This window comes from Muscardinus avellanarius (genome assembly GCF_963383645.1).
Source record: "Muscardinus avellanarius genome assembly, chromosome: 5".
Taxonomy (NCBI): domain Eukaryota; kingdom Metazoa; phylum Chordata; class Mammalia; order Rodentia; family Gliridae; genus Muscardinus; species Muscardinus avellanarius.
In genome coordinates this window covers 26,274,902-26,297,539 of record NC_137790.1, presented here as the reverse complement: position 1 = coordinate 26,297,539, position 22,638 = coordinate 26,274,902, and the positions used below count along the sequence as shown (strand labels likewise).

Sequence of the window (22,638 nt, the reverse complement as noted above, 5' to 3'; positions counted from 1 at the left end):
ACAGGTATAAGAGGTAGAGAGGACCTATTAAGCCCTACCATGATACTCATTACTTTGTTGCCTCTGGTGTGTTCTGACCTGCTCTACCTTGTCTAATTTTAAATAACTCCTGCTACATGACTTTCTCCTGAGACACCATTTCCCCTCTAACTCTTTAAAATCTCCACCTGACATTCACCCTGCTTCACTTTGGTCAGTTCCATCTTCTTCTTTTAGTTATTTCATCTGTTGGCGAGCTGAAACCTTTCTTTCTCCTGTAATGCACTTATACTCTTCAAATATAAGTGGAATTATTTGATCTCTTATTATGATGATATAAAAGTAGAAAAATGATAATTTGAACATCAAAGGTTTCAACTACAAAAAAAAAGGTTATCTGTCATAGTCAATAGATATAAATGCTTTCTGCACTTTCCTGCAGCTACTCTTGTCCAAGTGCAGTAGAGACTATTTTTCATTACACTATAGGGAAAACCAGATTAGATTATTTGACAGTGCAGGCCCTCTTTAGAGGGCAAGGTGATTATCACTTAAAGGTTAGTCTTCCACTGCTCAGATTCCTAATTTTATCCATGGAGGATAAAGTTGTGGGAAAAAAAACTTACTCAAAGAAGATTAATTATATAGGGGAACATGAATGTCATCATTTTTAATATTAAGTACTTTTTGTCTTATGGGACTGGCCATTTATATAAGGCATTTTTTTATATGTAGGTCTACACACTGGTAGAAAAATTTACAGAATACTGGTGTTCTTTTCAGACTATATGTGGAAATTTGACCTCTTGTCATTATACCTATTCCCTGACCTGAGACCTTTGTCCTCTTCTCTGGGTGAGGGGACAGCTTTTCACTGGTCTCCCTGTGTTATAGTTTGGGTCTGAGATGTCTGAGAAGTCTCAAGTGCTGAAAAAATGGTTCCCAACACAAGGGTCAAAGGCAAGGGTTTAGGGAAGTGATTAGACCATGAGGATCTGACCCCATCAGTGACTTAACCCATGGATAGGTGAACAGAGCACTTAGGGGTGATGGAACTGTAGGCTAGCTGTGCTTGGTAGAGGAAAAAATAAATAGTGGGGAGGACATGCCCTTACCTTAGGATCTATATCTCATCCTAGGTCTCTTTTCTCACTTTTGCCATACTCTTCCACCATGATAGTCTCATCTCAGGCCCAAAACAAGGGAGCTGGTAACCATGGTCTGAAAGGATGAGCCCAAATAAACCTTTCCTCCTTTAAGGTGTTTCTATCAGGTCTTTTGGGTATAGCGATAGAAAGTTGACTAACATATTGAAACACACTTGTGCTTTTCCAAATTATTCTTTGCTTACAGTCTGAGGAAATCCTGCAACTCCTGTGCTCAAAAATAGCAACCAGATCCTATTTCACTCATAGCAACAGACAAGGCCATAGAAAAGCCATCAGCAGCCATTATTATCTGGACATTTTGTTCTTACATGCTCTAGCCATCCTGGCCTTCTGGATTTTCTTTTAATAGTTCATATATACTCCATTTTAGAGTGGTAATTCTGCTTGTTCACTCTCTCTGGATTAACCTGTATGAATAATCTCTTAATTTTCTTAAAGTTTTGGTGCTTCCTTCTTTCTTTCTTTCTTTCTTTCTTTCTTTCTTTCTTTCTTTCTTTCTTTCTTTCTTTCTTTCTTTCTTTCTTTTTTTGGTGGTACTGGGGTTCCTGGAAGCCCTTCTACCTCCGGGCTACATTCCCAGACCTATTTTATACTTTTTATTTGGAAACAGGGTCTCTTAAATCAGCGCGCGGCTGACTTCAACCTGCCCGATGATCCTCCTGTCTCCTCCTCCCAAGTGCGGGGATTACAAGCGTGTGCCAGCACGCCCGGCCATATTTCACTTTTTAAAGCAAACTAAACGGATTATCTTATTTCATTTGTAATAGACCTTTTTATATTTTATATTTTATATTTTATTTGGAAACAGGGTCTCTTAAGCCAGCGAGACTGGCTTTGAATCTCCCCTTTTCTAGTCTCTCTACCTCGCAACCGCGGGGATTACAAGCGTGAGTCACCACGCCCCAGCTCTATTTCTCCATTTAAAAGGAAGATGCGATATATAAAAAAGAAAATATGATACATAAAAGCAGAAAATCTGCTTTATTTTGTTCATAATTGTATTGTGATTATCATGAATTGAGACTGATGCTCAAAGACTACTTCTCAAATAAGAGTGAAATAACTGGAAAGGGGCTCTTGAGTATGAAAAATAGATTAAAATTAGTAAATTTTAGTAAAATATTTTGATACATTGAAGTACTATGGCAGGCCTCATTTTAGTATTTTAGGGATATCATTGTCTAAAGAATATACATTTGTTAGAGACATTTCTATTCTGAAAAATTTAACTCTTTAATGTCTTTTAAATGTTTGTCATTCATAATCAGCATCAAATCATCCATATATTTTTCTTGTGATAAAAGTAAACACATTGATCTTTGTAACTGAAGTGAACACTAATAATAAATTGCAAGGCACATGTGCTTAGATTATTTTGTTAAAACTATTTCATAGTTGGTTGTGGTCGTAGTAATCCCAGTACTAGGGAGGACAGGAGGATTGCAGATTTAAGGCCAGCCCTCTGTAACTTAGTGAGATCCTATTTTAAAATAAAGACTGAAATTGGTCTATGGATGTTTCTCAGAGGTAGAATGCCTCTAGATAAAATTCCTAGTTACAAAAAAAAAAAAGAAAGAAAGAAAGAAAGAGAAAAGGTTATTTCAACAGTTAAAAATTATGCAGAATTTAATTACTGAGACAAAGTTGTCAAAATTTATGTATATAATCAAAGAATTTTACCTGATCATTAGATTCAGGCTCTGAGAATACTATAGAAACTCAAAGATGAACATAACTAGGTTCTTGGTTTTGAAAAAAATACTATGGTGAAAAAAACTGAGTATGCACATATAATGTCCTGTGATAAGGATAACAAAGAAGTGCTTAGAATGTTTTATGTAAAGGAATTTCCACATGGAAATTCTTATAGACTGCAGAAATGATGACACATGATTTGTTTCTTCAATAGCTATAAGTGTGTATTTTTAAAGGAGAATTTTAATTGAATTGTATTTTATGAGCAACTTATCAACAGATTGTATCATAGGATGAATTCTAAGAAAATTATATAAATGCACAAATTTTATGCCATCCTTTTTGTGGCTTTTCATAGTTTTAAGATCCACATTTTTTCCAAATTTATAAGCCTTTGTTCAGTGATTATACTTGGTATTATGAATTATGAGCACTTCCAAGTTTCTCAAGAGTGATCTCACAATAAATTCTCTACATAGGTTTCCTGACACTTTTTTATGACTTCTGGCATTCTTAAAGAAATATTCTTGTATTTAATATTAAAATTTTCAGCCAGGCATGGTGGAGCACACTTGTAATCCCCGCTCTTGGGAGGCAGAGACAGGAGGATCACACAGGTTCAAAGCTAGCTTCGCTGGCTTAAGAGACCCTGTTTCCAAATAAAAATATAAAAAAGGGTCTGGGAGTATAACCCGGAGGTAGAAGGGTTTCCAGGAACCCCAGTACCACAAAAAGTACACACACACACACACACACACACACACACACACACACATTAAAATTTTCACATGAAATTCAATTCTAATATCCTATTCACATAAAAAAAAATTATTTACAAGTCACAGCTTTTTCCTTAAGACCATGCTCTGGAATCAGTATTCCATAGGTCATCCAGAAGTAAGCCTGTCTCTATTTCAGTATCATATGACCTTGTCTTTTGAAAATTCTAAGGAATTCTTAAAAAGAAAAAAAAAAACTATGTGAGGTAACAAATGAGCTCAACAAGGCTGCAGGGTACAAGATCAACATACAGAAGTGGTTCTATTTCTGTGTACTAGCAGTAAATAATAAAAAAAATCAAATTAAGACAAAAAATTTCAATATTCAGAAAAGTTATTTATCTCACACAAGTCCAGGGCAAAAATAAGGTGGCAATGTGATTTTTTTTTTTTTGCATCTAATGGCCCTTGTGTACTTTTCGACATCTTGTGAATGAATATAAATTATAAAATAATATATTTCCTTAAACATTCTTAATGTACATGCCTATTTGATTATCATTTTTTTTATAAATCTACTTATTACTAAATGATTTAAAAAATGAAAACCTAAAAGACTTTTTACATTTTTCTCTTTATAGAATAATGCATATTTTTTTCTTTTGATTTTTTGGGGTGTTACTGGAGATGGAACCTAGGGGCATTCTACTTTGGAGCTACACCCCCAGCCCTTTATTTTTTTCTTTATTTTGAAACAGGGTCTCAAATAGTTGCAAAGGGCCTCACTAAGTAGCTAAAGCTTCCAAGAACTATGATTCTCCTGTTTTAGCCTCCCAAATGCTGGGATTACAAGCATGTGCCACCATGCCTGGCTTTTGATTTTTTAATTAAATATAAATTATACCTGATATATTGCCAAAAGTGTGGTCGAAATTTGGTCCTGTAAAAGAAGGAAAAGTACTTCCCTGAATCCTTTCCCATTCATTATCATCATTTAGATCTTGAATCCAGAAACAAAAGCCATCCTCAAAATTACAGTTAATCTTCTCATAATCTGTGAATTAAGAAAGAAAAATAAGTCTCAAATTTAGTATACAATATGAGCTGTTACATTAAACTGAACTAACAATAATCTAACCTCATATACCTTATAATTGAGTGGCATGTATAAGAATCATTCTTTTAAAAATTAATCTCAATTCAATTTCATTCTATTTAGTAAATTAAAACCAACTCTGTTAAATAAATGCATTTCTTATATTAATCAGGATATATATAAGCTTTTGTTATTTAAATTTTAAATCTCAGACTCCATTTTTTGACCCATATAAACATTGTACCACAGTTTTCTCTTCCCTTACAACTAAATTTAGTATTTTTATCAAAATTAAGATTATTTGAACACTTCTTTAAATTAGTTTCATACCAATAATTTTTGTAATATTTTCATTATACAAAAGTTTAATTTTATAGTTTCATACCAATAATTTTTTCTTATAATATTTTTATTATACAAAAGTTTAATTTCATATTGGCTTAACTTTTTTTCAAATTGTTTATTTGATTTCTATGAACAACATGGACTATTTTCTAATTTATTATTCTTTTCTAAATATTAAATTATAAGAAAGAGACATGTAAAAGATACTCATTAGAAAACTTGCATGATAAAAAATTTTGGTTCTGGCACTTTTTAAATTATATTAATATATTAAAGCATCCAAAATTTCAAAGGCTGAAGAGTGAACGGTACTTACTAGTAAGCTCACTGCTATTAAATGTAGTATATGTTACATTAAAGCCAATGAAATCATTTTCATCAGATCCTATAAGAAATGTGGCAGTAACTTCATTGTAAAAAATTACAACTGTACCAGGATTAACTTCCCAAAGAGAAGCTAAAAAAGAAAGCAAATGAATGTTACATGTATATATCTACTGATCCATCCATTTATCCATGTGTTTATTAATTTATTAGATTATTGACTGATCTATCAATTTGTCTGAAACCAATCAGTTAACTAAAAGCATTACTCTTATGATCAATTTATTTGAGTTGAAATATTTATTCTTCTAAGTGCTAAAAAATTACTATATATATATATATATGTGGTTTAACAAAACTATATTTTTATATTTTCATTTGTAATTACTAGGTAGGCACATACACTATACACACATATAAAAACATTGATTTCCGTTACACTTTTTCTAAAAAATATAAAAATTGAGCAGTTATAACACTAAAAGTTAGTTTGGCTTTCAGGTATGTCCGACGCCATACCAACAGGAGCTAAAATGTGGTCATAATAGTAGAAATAAAAGGTGTACCTTTGGCTCTCTACCCATATAACGGCAGAACCTCAAAATAATACCAGGTGATCTAAGGATTGCTTCTCTAGCATTTTTATATTGCTTGTTTCATTGCTCTATCTTCACTTTAAGATACCTAAGGCATAACTTACAATTTTTGATCCTCAAAGGTTAATGTAGTGTTTGGAATATAAAAAGTTCTCATATTATGATTTTAAAAAATTATAGTTTATGTCCTGGAGTTTATCCCAATAGGAAAAAACAAAAATAAAGATAAAAATATAAAGCTTAAATAATTTGCTTTTCTTTAACTTTATAGCTTAGTACATACATTTTCAAAGTAGGTAAAGTCACCTTTAAGAAGGTAAAAATTGGTTTGCAGGGTTCATTTTAAATTTGTAAACTTTACAAATTTTAAATTTGTAAACTTTACAAATTTTAAAATTGTGAAGCCCATATATACATATAAAAACAGATATAAAGAACATGTGAAATAATAAAATTACATGAAGAACAGAAAAAATAAAAAGTCAAAAGAAGTTTCTTATTGGTGGTGGCTATAATGACAAAAATGAGCTAAGAAAGAAAGGCCCAGCATTTTAGATAATCTACACTAGGTGTCAGACTAAGGCCTATGAAAAGTACAGGAGTTGCAGCTTGTGGACAAAGCATCACTATATTTGCTGAGCTTTAGAGACATTTTATGAACTATTGAAAATTCTGTACTTATGTAAAAATTTAAACAATGTGAAACATGCATGCTAATTTTAACACTCTCATAAAGCATCATAAGCAAGCATTAATTCACTTCATTATTGTCCTCTGACATGTTTATCATTCATATTTTTCTCATGAAGAATTATATTTGTGTTTCAGACCAACATATATCACCATAATAATTCTCATATTGAGAACTTTTAGAGTTCATAAATGTCCAGTCACTGAAAGAATGCGGATATTCTAGCATCTTTGCTTTAAACCAATCTGCCTTTGTCTGTCTGTCTGGTTTTCCTTTTGTTAGACTTTTCCGCAGTGTTGGAAATTTTTCCACTATTTCCTTCTGGATGTGCTTGAACCTGTTAGCTCAATGGCAACTTTGATCACTGTAATATATTAGATATCTGTGTTTCTGAATGTTATACACTGGTCAAGATAGATCAGGGATTGAGGTCCCGAGATCCAATATCCTGCTTCAGATGGTACTCAGGGTCAGTATTTAATTTAGTCTTGGCTCCATTTCTTACAAAATTTCTCTGTGCCTCAGTTTCTTGTGTTGTAAGTCAACATTTTTCATAAAGATTTGTTATGAGGCATAAATGAGCAAATCCACATGGAACAGTGATTGGTGTATAGTGAGCTCTCTCTCTCTCTCTCTCTCTCTCTCTCTCTCTCTCTCTCTCTCTCTCTCTCTCTCACTCTCCCCTTAGATTTTAAGCTCTGAAAAGGTAGAAATTGTGACACAATACTTTTTGTGCCTCTGCCACTTTTTCCAGAGCATGTGAGAATTTTAGTCAATATTTGAATGCATGTATTAAGATGTAAATAAACAGAGTAAGGGTGTTTGTCCATATAAAAGAATTAGATTTTACATTCAAAGGTAAAAGAATTACCTAATAACTTTTAAGAGGGAAACTCTCTAAAGCATGTGATTACTTAAACAAACATATCAAAGTCAATCACTAAACCAAGCATGGGAAGGAGGGAGGAAGAAAATGTGGTGGGAATTGGGTAAAGGCTAATTGGATGATGTGTAAATGTGTATCTCCATTTTATATTTACCTATGTAAATACTTTGTTGACTATAACTTTAAGGATATGCATTTATCAATTACAAAAATAGATAATGAAATAATTGGCCCATTTATTTAAGTGAAATATGTCTTACCATGAGTTCACACATTTTAAATATTCTCATTAGTATATTTGTAATGGGCTTTTAAAGCACAATAAACACTTGTATTATATTGACAGGCAGAGAGTTTGGGGTTGATGATGTCTGCCTTCAACACTAACTAGATCAGTGAGCTTGTGGTCATTTAACTTCTTCAATCTATTTTATTCTTCTGTAATACTTTGCAGATTTGTTGAAAATACTAAGATATGCTACATTAATCATTTAGTACTGTGTCACATCAATGGGACCCAAAGAACTAAATGTCACTGACAATTGTATATTTCTCAAATTATTGAATCTATCAAAAACATTTTATTTGATGGGTTCACTTTTCATGACCCACAATATGAATGGCAAAATTACCAGCAGCAGGAGTAATGGCCTCACCTAGCTCTACACCTGAATGTTGCTGTAATGTATGCTCTTAGAATTTTTTTGGTGCTACTTGGAATTGATCTGTGAGTAATTCTACCTCCAAGTTATACCCCCAGTTTTTTTTTTTTTTTTTAAACAGGAATGGAAGCCAGGGGCTTTCTACCTATAGGCTAAACTCCCAGACCTATTTTATATATTTTTTTATTTGGAAACAGGGTCTCACTGAGTTGCTGAGAACCTCACTGAGTAGCTGAGGCTGGCTTCAAACCTGTGTGATCCTCCCATCTCAGCCTCCCAAGCGCTGGGATTACAAGCCTCTTTTGTATTTATGAATTTATGTATTTTTAAATTCGTTTTGAAACAGAGTCTTGCTAGGATGCTGAGTGTCTTGTTACATTGCTGAGGCTTTCTCAAAACTCTGTCCTCCTGTCTCAGCCTCCTAAGTGCTGGAATCACAGGCTGTGATGTCACCACATCCAGCTTCCTTGTAAATTTTTGTCCCTACTTTCATTGGCTAAGATAAATAGACCTGTACATTTTGAAACCAAATGAAACAAAGTGGGTTGGACAGATCCATTTCCTGCCATCTTCTTAGCTTTCATCAATGCCCATGTACTAGTGATATACATGTAGTAGCAATACTATCTACCCCTACAATTTACTGAATTTATCTCTTATACTAGCTACTCTCTACCCACTTTGTTTTAGTCTGATAAGAGATTAACAGGCAGAGTGAACACTGAAAATAAGAACAAAAAGTTTTGACTTTATAACCTATGTAATGTCAAAGAAAATTACAATAGTAATATTTAGAGTTTATCTGAATTTTGTTTGACCAAGAATGACATTAAGTATATAATATATATAATTAAATACATAATTATATTTCTGTTGCATTATTTTGAAAACACCAATGGAAGAGGATCATGTTAAAAGTATTTTATTATAAAAACTTTACATTGGACACTAATCTCCTATTATTCATTATGAGAATAAGTTTTGTCTTTTCATTTCAAGATTGTATTTAATTCAAAACCAAAGGGAAAACATTTTACTCCAAAAAGCTCCCCACATATTTTTATTTGATAATGGCTTATATATTTGTTTTAACTTACCTCTTAAAATCTTGTTTGATCCTGTACCTTCATAAATATTTAATATATCTGTATAATATGTATTAAAATAATTGAAGCTTAGTTTGATAGAAAGTCCTTGGTTTACACTAAATTAAAAGCATAAAATAGGTTAAAATACTTTTAGCGGTTCTTATCATTCTTAATGCATTCTATAATTTAAATGCACTCTTTGTGTAAAAAAATATATAATATGAGAACTACCTGCTTAAAAAATTTTAAGTTCAGTGCCCCAGCCCAAGCCTGCACGTTCCCACCTGGGCGGCCCGAGGCCCGGCCATGAGAGAATGCAGCCCAGCCCAGTTTACTACCCAAACCAGACTCAGGAATACGACGGAAGAAATCCAGTAAGTGACCTGTGCGATTCATTGCAACACACACACACAAAACCACAAGCCAGCTGCAGAGGTGGCAGCCATCGGTACCATATCGAGCCACTGGCCCAAAAAGGATTTTTGGGCACTACAGTCCTGGTAGGCCATAGAGCTCTAACATCTTAAGCTGCAAGTTCACCTAAGAAACTGAGTGGCACAGTTTGTGTACCAGAGGAGGCACCCGCAAGGGCACTGGGAGACCTTCAGGGACCTGGACCCCCCGGACCTGCCGTGCCCCCAGAGAATCAGCGTTATATGGAAGATCTGCCAGCCCTTCAGAGCCCCAGATTGGGCTGCCAGGTAACAGCGTGAGCTCAGATGAGCCAGAGGAGCCAGCCAACTCACAATGAGTGCCACCAAACACAGTGATAACTGAGGGCACCAGTGTGCACCCAGGGGGATACCTTCAACTCCACTGACACAGCAAGGGTGCTTAAGGCATTATACCTGCACAGGGTCACAGGTGGTCGCTCCAAACAAATACAAGACATTGGTATATACAACGTATATTAGTAAAATCATAGGACTGTTTCTTTTTCTTTTTTTTTTTTTCTTTTATAGTGACTTTTTTTTGGTTTTTTTTTTTTTTTGGTTTTCAGTTTTTGGGGGGGATTTTTTTTCTTTTTTTTCACTTTTATTTGGGTTTCTTGTTTGGATCTTTTACTTCATATCACATGGTTGTTATTTTATTTTATTTTATTTTATGTTTATCTTGTTTATTCTCTTAAACCTTTTTGTTCTCTCTTGGCAGTCCATTTTTATTATGTCAATGTTGTTTATATTTGATGTATAATATTCTTTCTACCTTATTTTGTTACTTTATCCATTTGTCTTTCCTCTTTCCTCCTACTCCCTCTACAAAAATCTACAATTTAGACTATCAACTATCTTCCCTCAAAACTTTCTCTTTTGTCCCCTAACTGTATCTCTTTGTTTAACACACAGAGTTTCTCACATCTCCATACTTATATATTCTAATAAATACAAGAGTTGTACTATCTAACCTTCTCCCATTCCCAACCTGATTCAACCCTATTATACTTAAATTCTTCCACAACCTAATTATATCCTCCACCTTACCTGACTCCTGCACCCATCACGCTAGCTACTCCACCATCACCCAACCCTCACCTCTCAAAAAAGTACTGCTTACCTGTTGACTCTTTTAAATTCCTACTACTAAGACTGAACTAAACTTACTACCTACAAACTATGGGAAGACACCATAAAAACAGGCCTGGCAACCTTGAAAATATGAGAACCAGGAATAGTGGAGAAATGACAGAAGTCACAAATACTGACCTACAAGAAATGCAAGAAGGGGAGTTCTGAATCTTGATATACAATATGATGAAAGGATTTAAAACAAGTCTAGAGGAGATGAAAGACATCTAAGGAAGAATCAGAAAGAGGTCTGGAATGAAATGAGTCAATAAATGAAATGAAGACACCAATAGAAAGCAATTCTGAATGATTAGATGAAATGGAAAGTATAATATCACTGTTAGAAGACAGTTTATCCAAAACTGAAAACACAATCAACAGAATACAGAAGTCATTACAGCAACAAAACCTAAACATCCAGCAAATTTGGGACAACATGAAGCATCCTAACTTATGGATAAAAGGCATTGAAGAAGGGGTAGAGGTACAGCACAAGGGCATCTGTAATCTCTTCAAAGAAATAACTTCAGAGAATTACCAAACATGGAAAGAGACTTGGATCTTCATCCCCAGGAGACATACAGAATACCATTAAGACAAGATCAAAGAAGGACCTCCCCACCTCACATAATAATCAAAATGACCAACATAGAGGCCAAAAACTATAAAACATTAAAGAAAGAAGTTAAAGAAGATCTTGGAAGATGGAAAGATCTCCCATACTCATGGATAGGCAGAATAAATATCATCAAAATGAACATTCTGCCAAAAGTAATTTATAGATTCAATGCAATTCCCATTAAAATACCAGCAACATTCTTCATAGACCTAGAAAAATCAATCATGAACTTTATATGGAGAAAGAAAAGACCCAGAATAGCCAAAGCAATTCTCAGCAATAAGAATCACTCAGGAGGCATCACAATTCCAGACTTCAAATTATACTATAGAGCAATAGTAGTAAAAAACATCATGGTACTGGCACAATAACACATATACTGACAAGTGGAACAGAATATAAGATACAGAAACAAATCCACACACCTATAGTCAATTAGTCTTTGACAAAGGGGCCAAACTCATACGCTGGAGAAAAGACAGCCTTTTCAACAAATGGTGCTGGGAGATCTGGCTATCAATTTGTAGAAAGATGGAACTAAATCCTTACCACTCACCATGCACAGGAATCAACTCAAGATGGATCATAGACTTCAAAATTAGACCAGAGACTGTAAAGCTATTAGAGGAGAGCATAGAATCCACACTACAACATATTGGCACAGACAGTAACTTTCTCAACAAAACCTCCAAAGCTCAGGAAATTAAAGCAAGAATTAACAAGTGGGATGGCATGAAACTAAAAAGTTTCTTCTCATCAAAGGAAACCATCAATAACCTAAAGAAGAAACCTACAGAATGGGAGAAAATCTTTACCAGCCACCATTCTGATAGGGGGCTAATATCCAGAATATACAAAGAGTTCAAAAGACTCTACACTAGGAAAACAAACAACCCAATCAAGAAATGAGCAATTGAAATAGACACTTTACAAAAGAAGAGATACAAATGGCCAACAGATACATGAAAAGATTTTCTCCATCATTACCCATCAGGGAGATGCAAATCAAAACTACACTGAGATTCCGTCTAACACTAGTCAGAGTGGCAAGCATAAAGAAATCAAATAACAACAAATGCTGGTGAGGATGTGGGGAAAGAGGAACTTTTTTACATTGTTTTTGGGAATGCAAACTAGTTCAGCCACTAGGGAGATCTGTGTGGAGATTCCTTAGAAAACTGGGAATAGATCCACCATATGATCCAGCTCTACAACTCCTGGGTATTTTTCCAAAGGGGTTGAAATCAGAGAACTACAGCAACATATGCATACCTATGTTCATAGCAGCACAATTCTTAATAGCCAGAATATGGAACCAACCCAGGTCCACATCAACAGATGAATGGATTGCAAATTTATGGGAAATAAACACAATGGAATTCTATTCAGCTATAAAGAAGAACAAAATCATGTCATTTGCAAGAAGATGGAAAGTCCTGGAGAGCATTATATTAAGTGAGATCAGCCAAGCACAGAAAGAGAAGGGGCATATCTTTCCTCTAATATGCCCAAACTAGGGAGCACAGGGGATACTAGAGGGACTCCAGATAATGAAAGGGAAATCTCAGCAAAGTTTGAATGGAAAGATATGAGAGGAAGAAGGCTGAACTTGATTAATGAGGGTCTACATCTGAATATGTGTAGAAGTATGAATATAGCATGGTTACCCTGGACAATCATTGGTGGGAGGTGGGGGAGAGAACATGTTGGTGGGGGTGAGAGGGCACCAAGTACAGTTTAAATGTATATCATTTATTTTCAATAAAAATATGTATATAAAAATACAAAAAAGGGAGAAAATTATTGTTTGGTATAAGCACAATTTTTGCAAAGAATAAAACAAACACTTTATGGGGAAAATTTTTAAGTTCACATTACATTACAGTCTACTATCAACACAATGTTGTACATCAGTTACATAGAATTTAATCACCTGTTATAAGGAAAACCCTATACTTTGAAGAGTATATATATGCTATTTCTCTGAACTTTCTGTCCCTGGAAACCACCATTTGACTTTCATGTCTATGAATTTGACTTCTAGATGTACACATAAGTAAAATCATATAGTATTTGCCATTCTGTGCCTTGATTATTTCACTTAACATAATTTCCTTAAAGTTCATCCATGTTGTTCCATCAATAGAATTTTCCTCCTTTCTATGGTTAAATAATGTTGTATGGTATGAATCTACTTTATTTGTTTTATTACTTGATCAAAAATGGCATTGGAAATAGAAATTCAGCTTCTTTCCATATTTGGCTATATTGAATAATATTGAAATATGTAAGAGGAGATATCTCTTTGAGATTCTTATTTCAGTTCTTTTGTATAAAACCTAAACTTTGTATTGACAGATAAAATATTAATTGCTTTTTTATTTTTTTGGAGGAAACTGCAAAATGTTTTCCATAACATCTGTACCATTTTACATTCCTACCATTAGTACATAGGATTTTGTTTTATTCACATTCTTGTCACTTTTTAATGGCCATTATAAAAATGGTTGTGATTTATACTTTTCTTATAACTAGGAACATTAACCATCTTTTTATGCACATATTGGCCACATTTATAACTTTGTAGACATGTTTATTGAAGTTCTTTGCCTGCTTTTAATCAGGTTATTTGCTATTAAAATTTAGCTATTCTTTATATATTTTGGGTGTAAACCCATTATTAAATGTAGGATTAGCATATCTTTTCTCTCATTTTGTAGGTTGCCTTTGAACAGAATTAAGCACAGAAGCATTTAAGTTTGCACAGAAAATTTAAGTAAGATGAAATTTTTCATTATTGCTTGCTTGTATTGCTAATATTATTGATGCGAAAGCCAATAAATTATTGGTAAGCCTAATGTCAAGTATTTTATGTATTTTAAGTATTTTATACATTTTATGTATTTTAAGTATTTTAAAGATTTTATTTTTTTTAGTTTTACAGATTTAAGCCTTGCATTTTATATATTTAATTGATTCTGAGTAAATTTTATATAAATTATGAGAAATAGTACAATTTAATTTTTCATTTGAATTTTAGATTTTCCAACAGCATTTTTGAAGAAATTTAAGTTTTTCTATTGTGTAGTCTTATCTCCCTTGTTGAAGACATTTTGACTGTATATGCAAAAATTTATTTCTGAGCATCTTTTATTCTGTCAATTGGTCAACACATTTTCCATGAGGCCAGTAGATTGTGTTTCATATTTTATAATATGATTTGAAATCAGGAATTGTGAGGTCTTTATTTTTTTCTTCATTACCAATATTGCTTTATCTATTCAAGTTCATTTGTGGTTCTATGTGAATTTTACCATTCATATTTTAATAGGAATTACTTTGAATCTTTATATCACTTTGGGAAGTATGAATATTTTAACAATATTAAGTCTTTCATTTGTATATATTGTCATGGCAACTATCATACTCTACTATTATTAATTGCATATTTGATTGCTTTTCCTACTGAAATTCATGTGATTCAAAGTCAAAGATTAATTTATGCATTCTTGTATTCTCTTATAATTTGCAGGAACTGGTACATAATTATTAATGTAAAATAATCTATGTAGTTGTTATATAAAATTCTAGAAAGAAAAGTGTGAAAGGTTCATCAGAAAATTTTAATTTGATCTTTAAATAAAGGATTTTTATTTTCAGGTAATAGATCTGGGAAAGATGTGTTCAGGATAGTGACTACAACTCCACTGCCTCATTAAAGGTTAGAATGAGAAATGTGAATAATTCTTCAGAATGCTTTACAGGTACAGAGTAATCTGGAACTTCTCACCAGAGGAGAAAGTGGTAAAATGAATTAGTGGGTAAAATCATGTCTAAATTGTTTTGAGTAGTGGACTTCTGGGAATATGGAGACCAAGGGAAGCAGCATCGACCAATCCTGCTTACACCAGATCTCCATTGTCTTAAAAATGGCGTTCTTATAAAATCCAGGAAACACCACAACTTTTAAAAAACAAAGGTGACAGGAAAAAAAAAAAAAAAGGCTAGGAAACTGATCAGAGAGCAGAAAAGAAACCTGCCCTCCTCATGGGCACCAAAATGGCACCATCTTGCCTCACTGCACCTGACTCCAGAGAGGAACAGGAAAACAACTAAGGAACTGAAGTAGTAAGTGGCTGCAGATCATCATCAGAATTGTAAGTTATCAGTTCATCCTGTGCAAACACTGGCTACAACTTCCAGCAGTGGCAGTAGAGCTCACCACACCCTCTGAATATCCAGAGCAGTGCTTAACAACACCAAAAAAAAAAAAAAAAACCCTGCTCACTTGGTGGCCACAGGCATCACAGAGGCAACATCTTGCCTCACTGCACCTGACACCAGAGATGAACAGGAAAACAAACCTAAAGTAAGCGGCTGAAGATCAGAATTGTAAGCCATCAGTTCCTCCTGCTCAAACACCAGCTGTAACTTGCAGCATTGGTGGCTGAGCTCACCATGCTCTCGAGATCCAGAGTGGTACTCAGCAACACCTTTAGTGAAGCCACCATCCCTATGGGAGAATGCCCAGCATGGCACCCCCAGGAACTCACACAACTAAGATAAAGTCCCTGGGTCTGAGACTTTGCAGTTCAATTGGGAAATGGGGGAGTAGGTCTGCCATTGGACATAGCAGAGGCTCAGACAGACTCAGGCTCTGCATCAGTAGAAAGTGTTGGGCATGGGGGAGACTTATGCTTAACACTAGATCCAACTAGTAGGATCTCCAGGATCACTACAGACTACCCAATTATGGTGAGTGGGAAGAAATTAGACCAGCCCAGTCCTAGCTGGGCAGAAATGAGACTCTTATGTTGAGTTTGGCCTTTGAGGCATCTGCTACATGTAAAGGCAGGGATAGATCAAGACTCCATATCTGTGGGAAGCTTGGGGGGCAATCTACACTTAACACTAGACTCAGCCCCATTGATGCTGGCCATCTGCCTAGACTAAAAAAGACTCAGAGAATGAGGCTTTCAGCAGAAATGATGTGGGTAGCACTTAGTGTCTGCATAGAGAGAGACTGCAGAGGCCCAGTCTGCTGAATATTTATATGTTAGTAGGGTTACATTATTTTTTTTGTGTGTGCATACTTGTTTAATAGCTCTATTCCCAACCCCCTCTCCTAAGCTGTTTCCCTTGTGCATACCTACTCTCTTCTCTCGTTTCCTTATTTTTCTTTTTTCTCTCTTCTTTTCTCTTCTTTGTCTTGTATTAAATCCACTTCATACCACTATAGTAAAATCTCTACACTGGATACTAGAATACTACTATTAACTAACTCTAATCTCTACCATATACTACCTTACCAAACTCATAGAGAATAAAAAAATACATAAAATTAACAGAACCAAAAGCTGGTTTCTCGAAAAATATTAACTAGGTGGATAAAACACAAGCCAACTTAATCAAAAAAAGAGAAAACCCAAATTATAAAGATAAGAGATGTAAAAGAAGATATTATCACCTAAATTGTAAAACTCTGGAGGATTATCAGAAACTACTTTGAAAAACTATACACTGACAAAATAGAAAATCTGGAAGAAATTGACAACTTCCTAGATAAATAAAACCTTCCTAAACTGAGTCAAGATGATATAGAAAATTTAAACAAATGAATACCAATCAAAGAGATTGAAATAGCAATAAATAACCTACCATCAAAAAAGATCTCTGGACCAGATGGTTTCCCAAGTGAATTTTATAAAACCTCTGTAGAAGAGCTAATCCTGATACTCCTCAATCTATTTTGTAAAATAGAAAGAAAAAGGATTCTCTCAAATACATTCTATGAAGCCAACATCACATTAATACCAAAATCAAATAAAGCTCATGAAAGAAAAATTATAGGAATATATTATTGATAAATTTGGATACAAAACTGATAAACAAAATACTATCACCTGCATTCAAAACCACATCAAAAAAATCATACACCATGACCAGGTAAGGTTCATCCCAGGGATGCAAGCCTGATTCAACATATGAAAATCAATCCATGTAATTCATCACATAAACCAAGGACAAAATCATATGATCATTTTAATGCTGAAAAAGCATTTGACAAAATCCAACATCCATTTATGATTAAAGCACTGCAGAGAACTGGAGTAGAAGGAACAAACCTCAATATCATAAAGGCAATCTACAATAGGCCCACAGCTAACATCATATTAAATAGGGAAAAACTGCATGAATTCCCCCTAAAAACAGGAACAAGACAATGATGCCCATTATCACTTCTCTTCAATATAGTACTTGAGACTCTAGCCAGAGCAATAAGGCAAGAAAAGAAAATCAGAGGAGTACAAATAGGAAAATAAGAACTCAAACTTTCACTATTTGCAGATGACATAATACTATACTTTTAAAATCCAACAAACTCAACCCAAAGGCTTATAGAACTGATCAACATATTCAGCAAAGTGTCTTGATACAAAATCAATCTTAAAAACTCAGAAGCTTTTCTGTATACCAACCATAAATCCACTGAAAAAGAAATCCAGGAAACACTTCTACTTAGGATATCCCACAAAAAAATAAAATACTTAGAAGTAAATTTAATCAAGGAGGTGAAAGAGCTCTACAAAAAAATTATAAAACATTAATAAAAGAAATCAAAGAAGACCTTAGAAGATGAAAAGATATTCCATGTTCATGGATAGGGAAAGTAAATATAATCAAAATGGCCATACTTCCAAAAGTGATCTACAGATTCAACGTAATACCCATTAAATTACCAACGTCATTTCTCACAGACATAGAAAGGTCAGTCCTTAAATTCATGGGGAACAACAAAAAACCCAGAATAGCCAAAGTAGTTCTCAGCAACAAAAACCATGCAGGAGGAATCACAATACCTGACTTTAAAGTTACTACAAAGTTATTATTAAAGTTACTACAAAGCCATAGTAATAAAAACCAGCATGGAACTGGCACAAAAACCGATACATATCCAATGGAGCAGAATAGAGGACTCAGAAAAACATTTACAGCCAATTAATTTTTGGCAAAGGTGCCAAAAACAATCACTGGAAAAAAGATAGCCTATTCAGCAAATAATGTTGGCAAAACTGGTTAATCATAGGCAAAAGATGAAAATAAATCCCACTTTCTCACCCTGCACAAGATTCAATTCAAGATGGATCAATTAGACCTTGAGGCTCCTTGAAGAAGGCATAGGTCCAACACTGCAACACATAGGCACAGGTGAGAACTTTCTCAACAAGACCCCTAGGTACAATAAACTAAAAGGCAGATCAATATGTGGGATTGCATTAAACTGAAGAGCTTCTGTACAGCAAAGGAAACTAGAAGGAACCTCAACTGAGAGCCAACAGAATGGTAGAACATATTTGCTACCTACTTCACTGATAGAGGACTAATATCTAGAATATACAGAGAACAAAAAAAAAAAAAACTCAGTAGTAAGAAAACAAATAACCAAATCAAAAAAATGGGCAAGGGAATTACACACTTCATGAAAGAAGAAATTCAAATGGCCAATAAATGCATGAAAAATGCTCAATATCATTAGCCACCAGAGAGATGCTAAATACAACTAGAAAGGCAATTATTCAAAATGCAACAACAAATGCTGACAAGGATGTGGAGAAGTGGAAACTCTAATACATTGTTGGTCAGATTACAAATTAGTGCAACCACTTTGTAACACTGTATAGAAGATCCTCAGAAGAATGGGAACAACCTTATCATATGATCTAGCAATACCACTTCTGAGTATCTACTCAAAATGAAGAAAACCTGTTGGGGTCTGCTCAAACTGCCTGACAGAACTTCCAATGAATTAGCTACACGTAGCACCAAGCGCATTGACATCTGCACAACTGCCTGACAGAACTTCCGATGAATTGGCTGCGTGTAGTGTCCAGTGCAGGTCTGCAGCACCTCCTGAACTTCCAATGAATGAATCCGCAATATGTAGCGCCGAGCAGATATGGAGGGCGTAACTACTCTCCTTGCCCCCGCTAGCCCAATTTGGTAATGTGATTGAGTGGTAATTGAGCCTTATTGGCTCAAATAATGCTTCCGTGCTAGTGAACCCCTCGTGCACTGGATAATGATTGGCGGCAAGTTATGTACTTTACACATGCAAGAGTGACCTTTAGCTTGATAGGTTAGAATAGTTTCCTGTTGGAAATCCCCCTTGCAGTTTTTTGCTTTAAATTGGGTTGCCTGAGAGAAATAAACAAGATTCTGCTTGACGCGTCTCCTGGTTCCATGTGGTTTTGTTCGGGGCCGTCGGCACTCAACCATCGTTCTCAGCTCCACAGCTGACGGGCTGGACCCGTCAAAAACCAAACTTCCAAACTAATGTGTATGTGTCTATATTCATAGTTACACAATTCACAGTTGCCAAACTATGGAACCAACCAAGATGTCGATCAACAGATGAATGTATTACAAAACTATGGAATATGTGCACAATGGAATTTTACTCAGCCAGAAAGAAAAACCCAGTTACATAATTTACAAGGAACTGGATGGAACTGAAGAACATTATGCTAAGTGAGATTATTCAGTCACCAAAAAATAAGAAATTGGATGCTCTCCCTAACTGAGGGGATGGAAGGGGGAAGAGGAAAATTCTCTAATGCACTTTTACAAACATATCAAAATCAATCACTAAGTCAAACATGAGAAGGAGGGAGGGGGAGTGAACGGGGTGTGAATTGGGCAAGGGCTAATTGGTTGATGTGTATATGTATGCCTCCAACAACTTGTACCCCACTAAGATGTGTGACTACAATGCACTAATAAAAAGTTTAAAAAAACTGTATTGAGTGTGATCCAGGATGGTCATCTGCAGAAGAAACAGGAAAGAAGAATGGAAAACCTGATAATGAATAAAGATCTAGTCTCTGCAGCCAAACAGGAACTAAGCTGTCTCAGAGGCTCCCTGGAGAGTGATGGGCCATATAGCCAAGTGAATGACGACCTTGATTTATAGGTACACCGGTAGTAGTACCTGGCCAGTCAGACAATTAGACATTCTTCACAAGGGAGTTAATTTTTATGTTTAAAGCTCATTAATGGGAATATCCATTTGCAGTAAGATACCTGGTTTGTCAAACATTGTATCATAATTTAGAACTGGGGTGTAATCTACAAGAAGTAAAGTTGTTGAAAAAGATATGTCAGCTACTATCAGGCACAATTAGAATTCATTTAAAAAGAAACCCAGATTTTTGGACCTAAGCCATGTTTGCTGCCATGAAGGTAAATTTAGAACAGTGGTGGGTTGTTCAATAAATAAAAAGAAACCAACATATAGATTTTAGTCCTGAATATTGGACTCAGACATTCTAGAGTGAATTCTGAGATGCATATTTTAAAATCTCCAGTAGTTTTTGTGAGGAGTTCTTCAATTTGAGGGCCACTGAATGAAGATGGGTAGATGTGGAGGGACCACACTTGTAGGCTGCTATCAGATGTGCTTGGTAACTTCAGGGGGTTGACAGAGGTGATGGGATCAAAGTGAGGTAGCAACAGATATTCCCAGCCCAGCCTGAGAAAAGGGAAGCAAAGCAGGTGTTGGCAGGTGCTTATTTTAGTTCTGCCTTTGTTATTTATTTTATTTCTGTTAAATTAGTTGGAGAGTTGGAATTATCAAGCTGGTGAGACCTGCAAAGAGTCGAGAGTCAAGGCTGAAGACAAAGGCAGAAGAAATCAAGCAGAGTTCAGGGATGATTTCTGCTCTTTTAATTAAAGTTTTGATGTCTCTGGGCAAGAAAATAATGAGGTCTTCATCGGATGTTGTTTTTAAGTTATGATACTAAGAAATGAGAGAGGAACACCTGAGGAAGTCTTTGTGTTTTGACTCTTTTGCCTTCTCAGGATAGTGAGAGTTTGAAGAGAGGAACCTATGCTTACTTTTTAAAAATAGCCACTAGCTTGCAACAGAGTATAAGCTCTGATAAAAGTAGCAGTAATAGAAGATTTATAATGTAATATTTTTATAAGATTAGACATCTTGGTTACTTTTTGGATTTTTAAAGGCATGATTATTTTTCTAAATTTAATGCATATACTTTGTACTTATAATATCATTAATCTTTTATGGTTCATGTTTGTTGAGCACTTAGTATATGTAAACAATGTTACACTTGTTTTTAACTTTTATAATAATTTTAATCCCAGTAGTTGAAGATGCTGAATTCTACTGATGCAAAATTTGATTCAAAGAGATTTAGTCATTTATCTAAAATTACACATCTTGAAACTAAATCTAGATTTGAACTCATATGAATTGACTTTAATTGTTTCATCTTTAACCGTTTGCCCTGTGCCAAATGTAATCTTAATGTCAAGATTGGGCTGGTCTAGCCCAAAATATTGCATAATTGCATATGAAACATTACTATTTAACTGCTTTTCCAGGCACATAGATAAGCCATTGTATTTATACACATTTTGATTACCATTGAAGAAAAAAACCCTATATGGTACAATGAATTACTAATATGATAAACAAATTTAGGAAGAAAAAATGTTGGATTAAATTATAATTTCATAACAAAGTACACTAATTGATTTATGGTAAAATTTTATATTTGGAATGCCTATATAATCATTCTTTATAGCAATAGTGAATTTCTTAAAAGAGCTTCAAAATTAAATAGGCAATAGGAAAGAAGAAAACCAAAAAGAAACACAAATTGTAAACATAAGATAGATGACTGTTACAAAAATAATCATATAGCAAAATATTTTTTATTCTGCTCATAAATACTTTAAATGTAATTTCCTCTTATTAAGAAATTAATTTAACAAATTATTTTCATTTGGTATTAATAAACTTTTAAGATTACATAAATAAATCATTATACACATTATACACCTAGGTCATCTAGGTTTTGATGAGTTTGTGTCCCTTATATTTATTTAAGTATAATTTTTTCCTCTTGAAGTATAGAGTGAAACTTCAGGTGTTCCTCATCTGTGAAAGATGTTAAACATTAAGTTTAGATTGGCTATCAGCAGCCTGATTATTTCTATCCTTACCATGACTGGATTAGTCAATTGAGGTAAGAGCTTGAAGGTTAAATATATAATAACTGATTCAATTTCATTCAAGGTATTTCAGAAAGGGGCTGGAAGTATAGCTCAGAGATAGAGACCTTTTCAGCATGGGTGAGGCTAACTAAATTACACCATTAGAGATTTTCATATAGTTGTTTTTA

The 22,638-nt window shown here is 34.3% G+C and overlaps 1 protein-coding gene across 2 annotated transcripts in view; it reads right to left on the bottom strand.

Moving 5' to 3' along the window:
* The window catches only part of TMPRSS15 (transmembrane serine protease 15), a gene marked incomplete at both ends in the record, with an annotated part of 135,444 nt that overhangs the window by 82,442 nt on the left and 30,364 nt on the right, over nt 1-22,638 (bottom strand). For both annotated transcript variants that reach the window (XM_080695445.1, XM_080695446.1), the window contains 3 exons: nt 4,467-4,616; nt 5,320-5,460; nt 9,260-9,366. In XM_080695445.1, the coding sequence (XP_080551571.1) occupies nt 4,467-4,616; nt 5,320-5,460; nt 9,260-9,366 (398 nt within the window). The remainder of the gene's footprint in view (nt 1-4,466; nt 4,617-5,319; nt 5,461-9,259; nt 9,367-22,638) is intronic.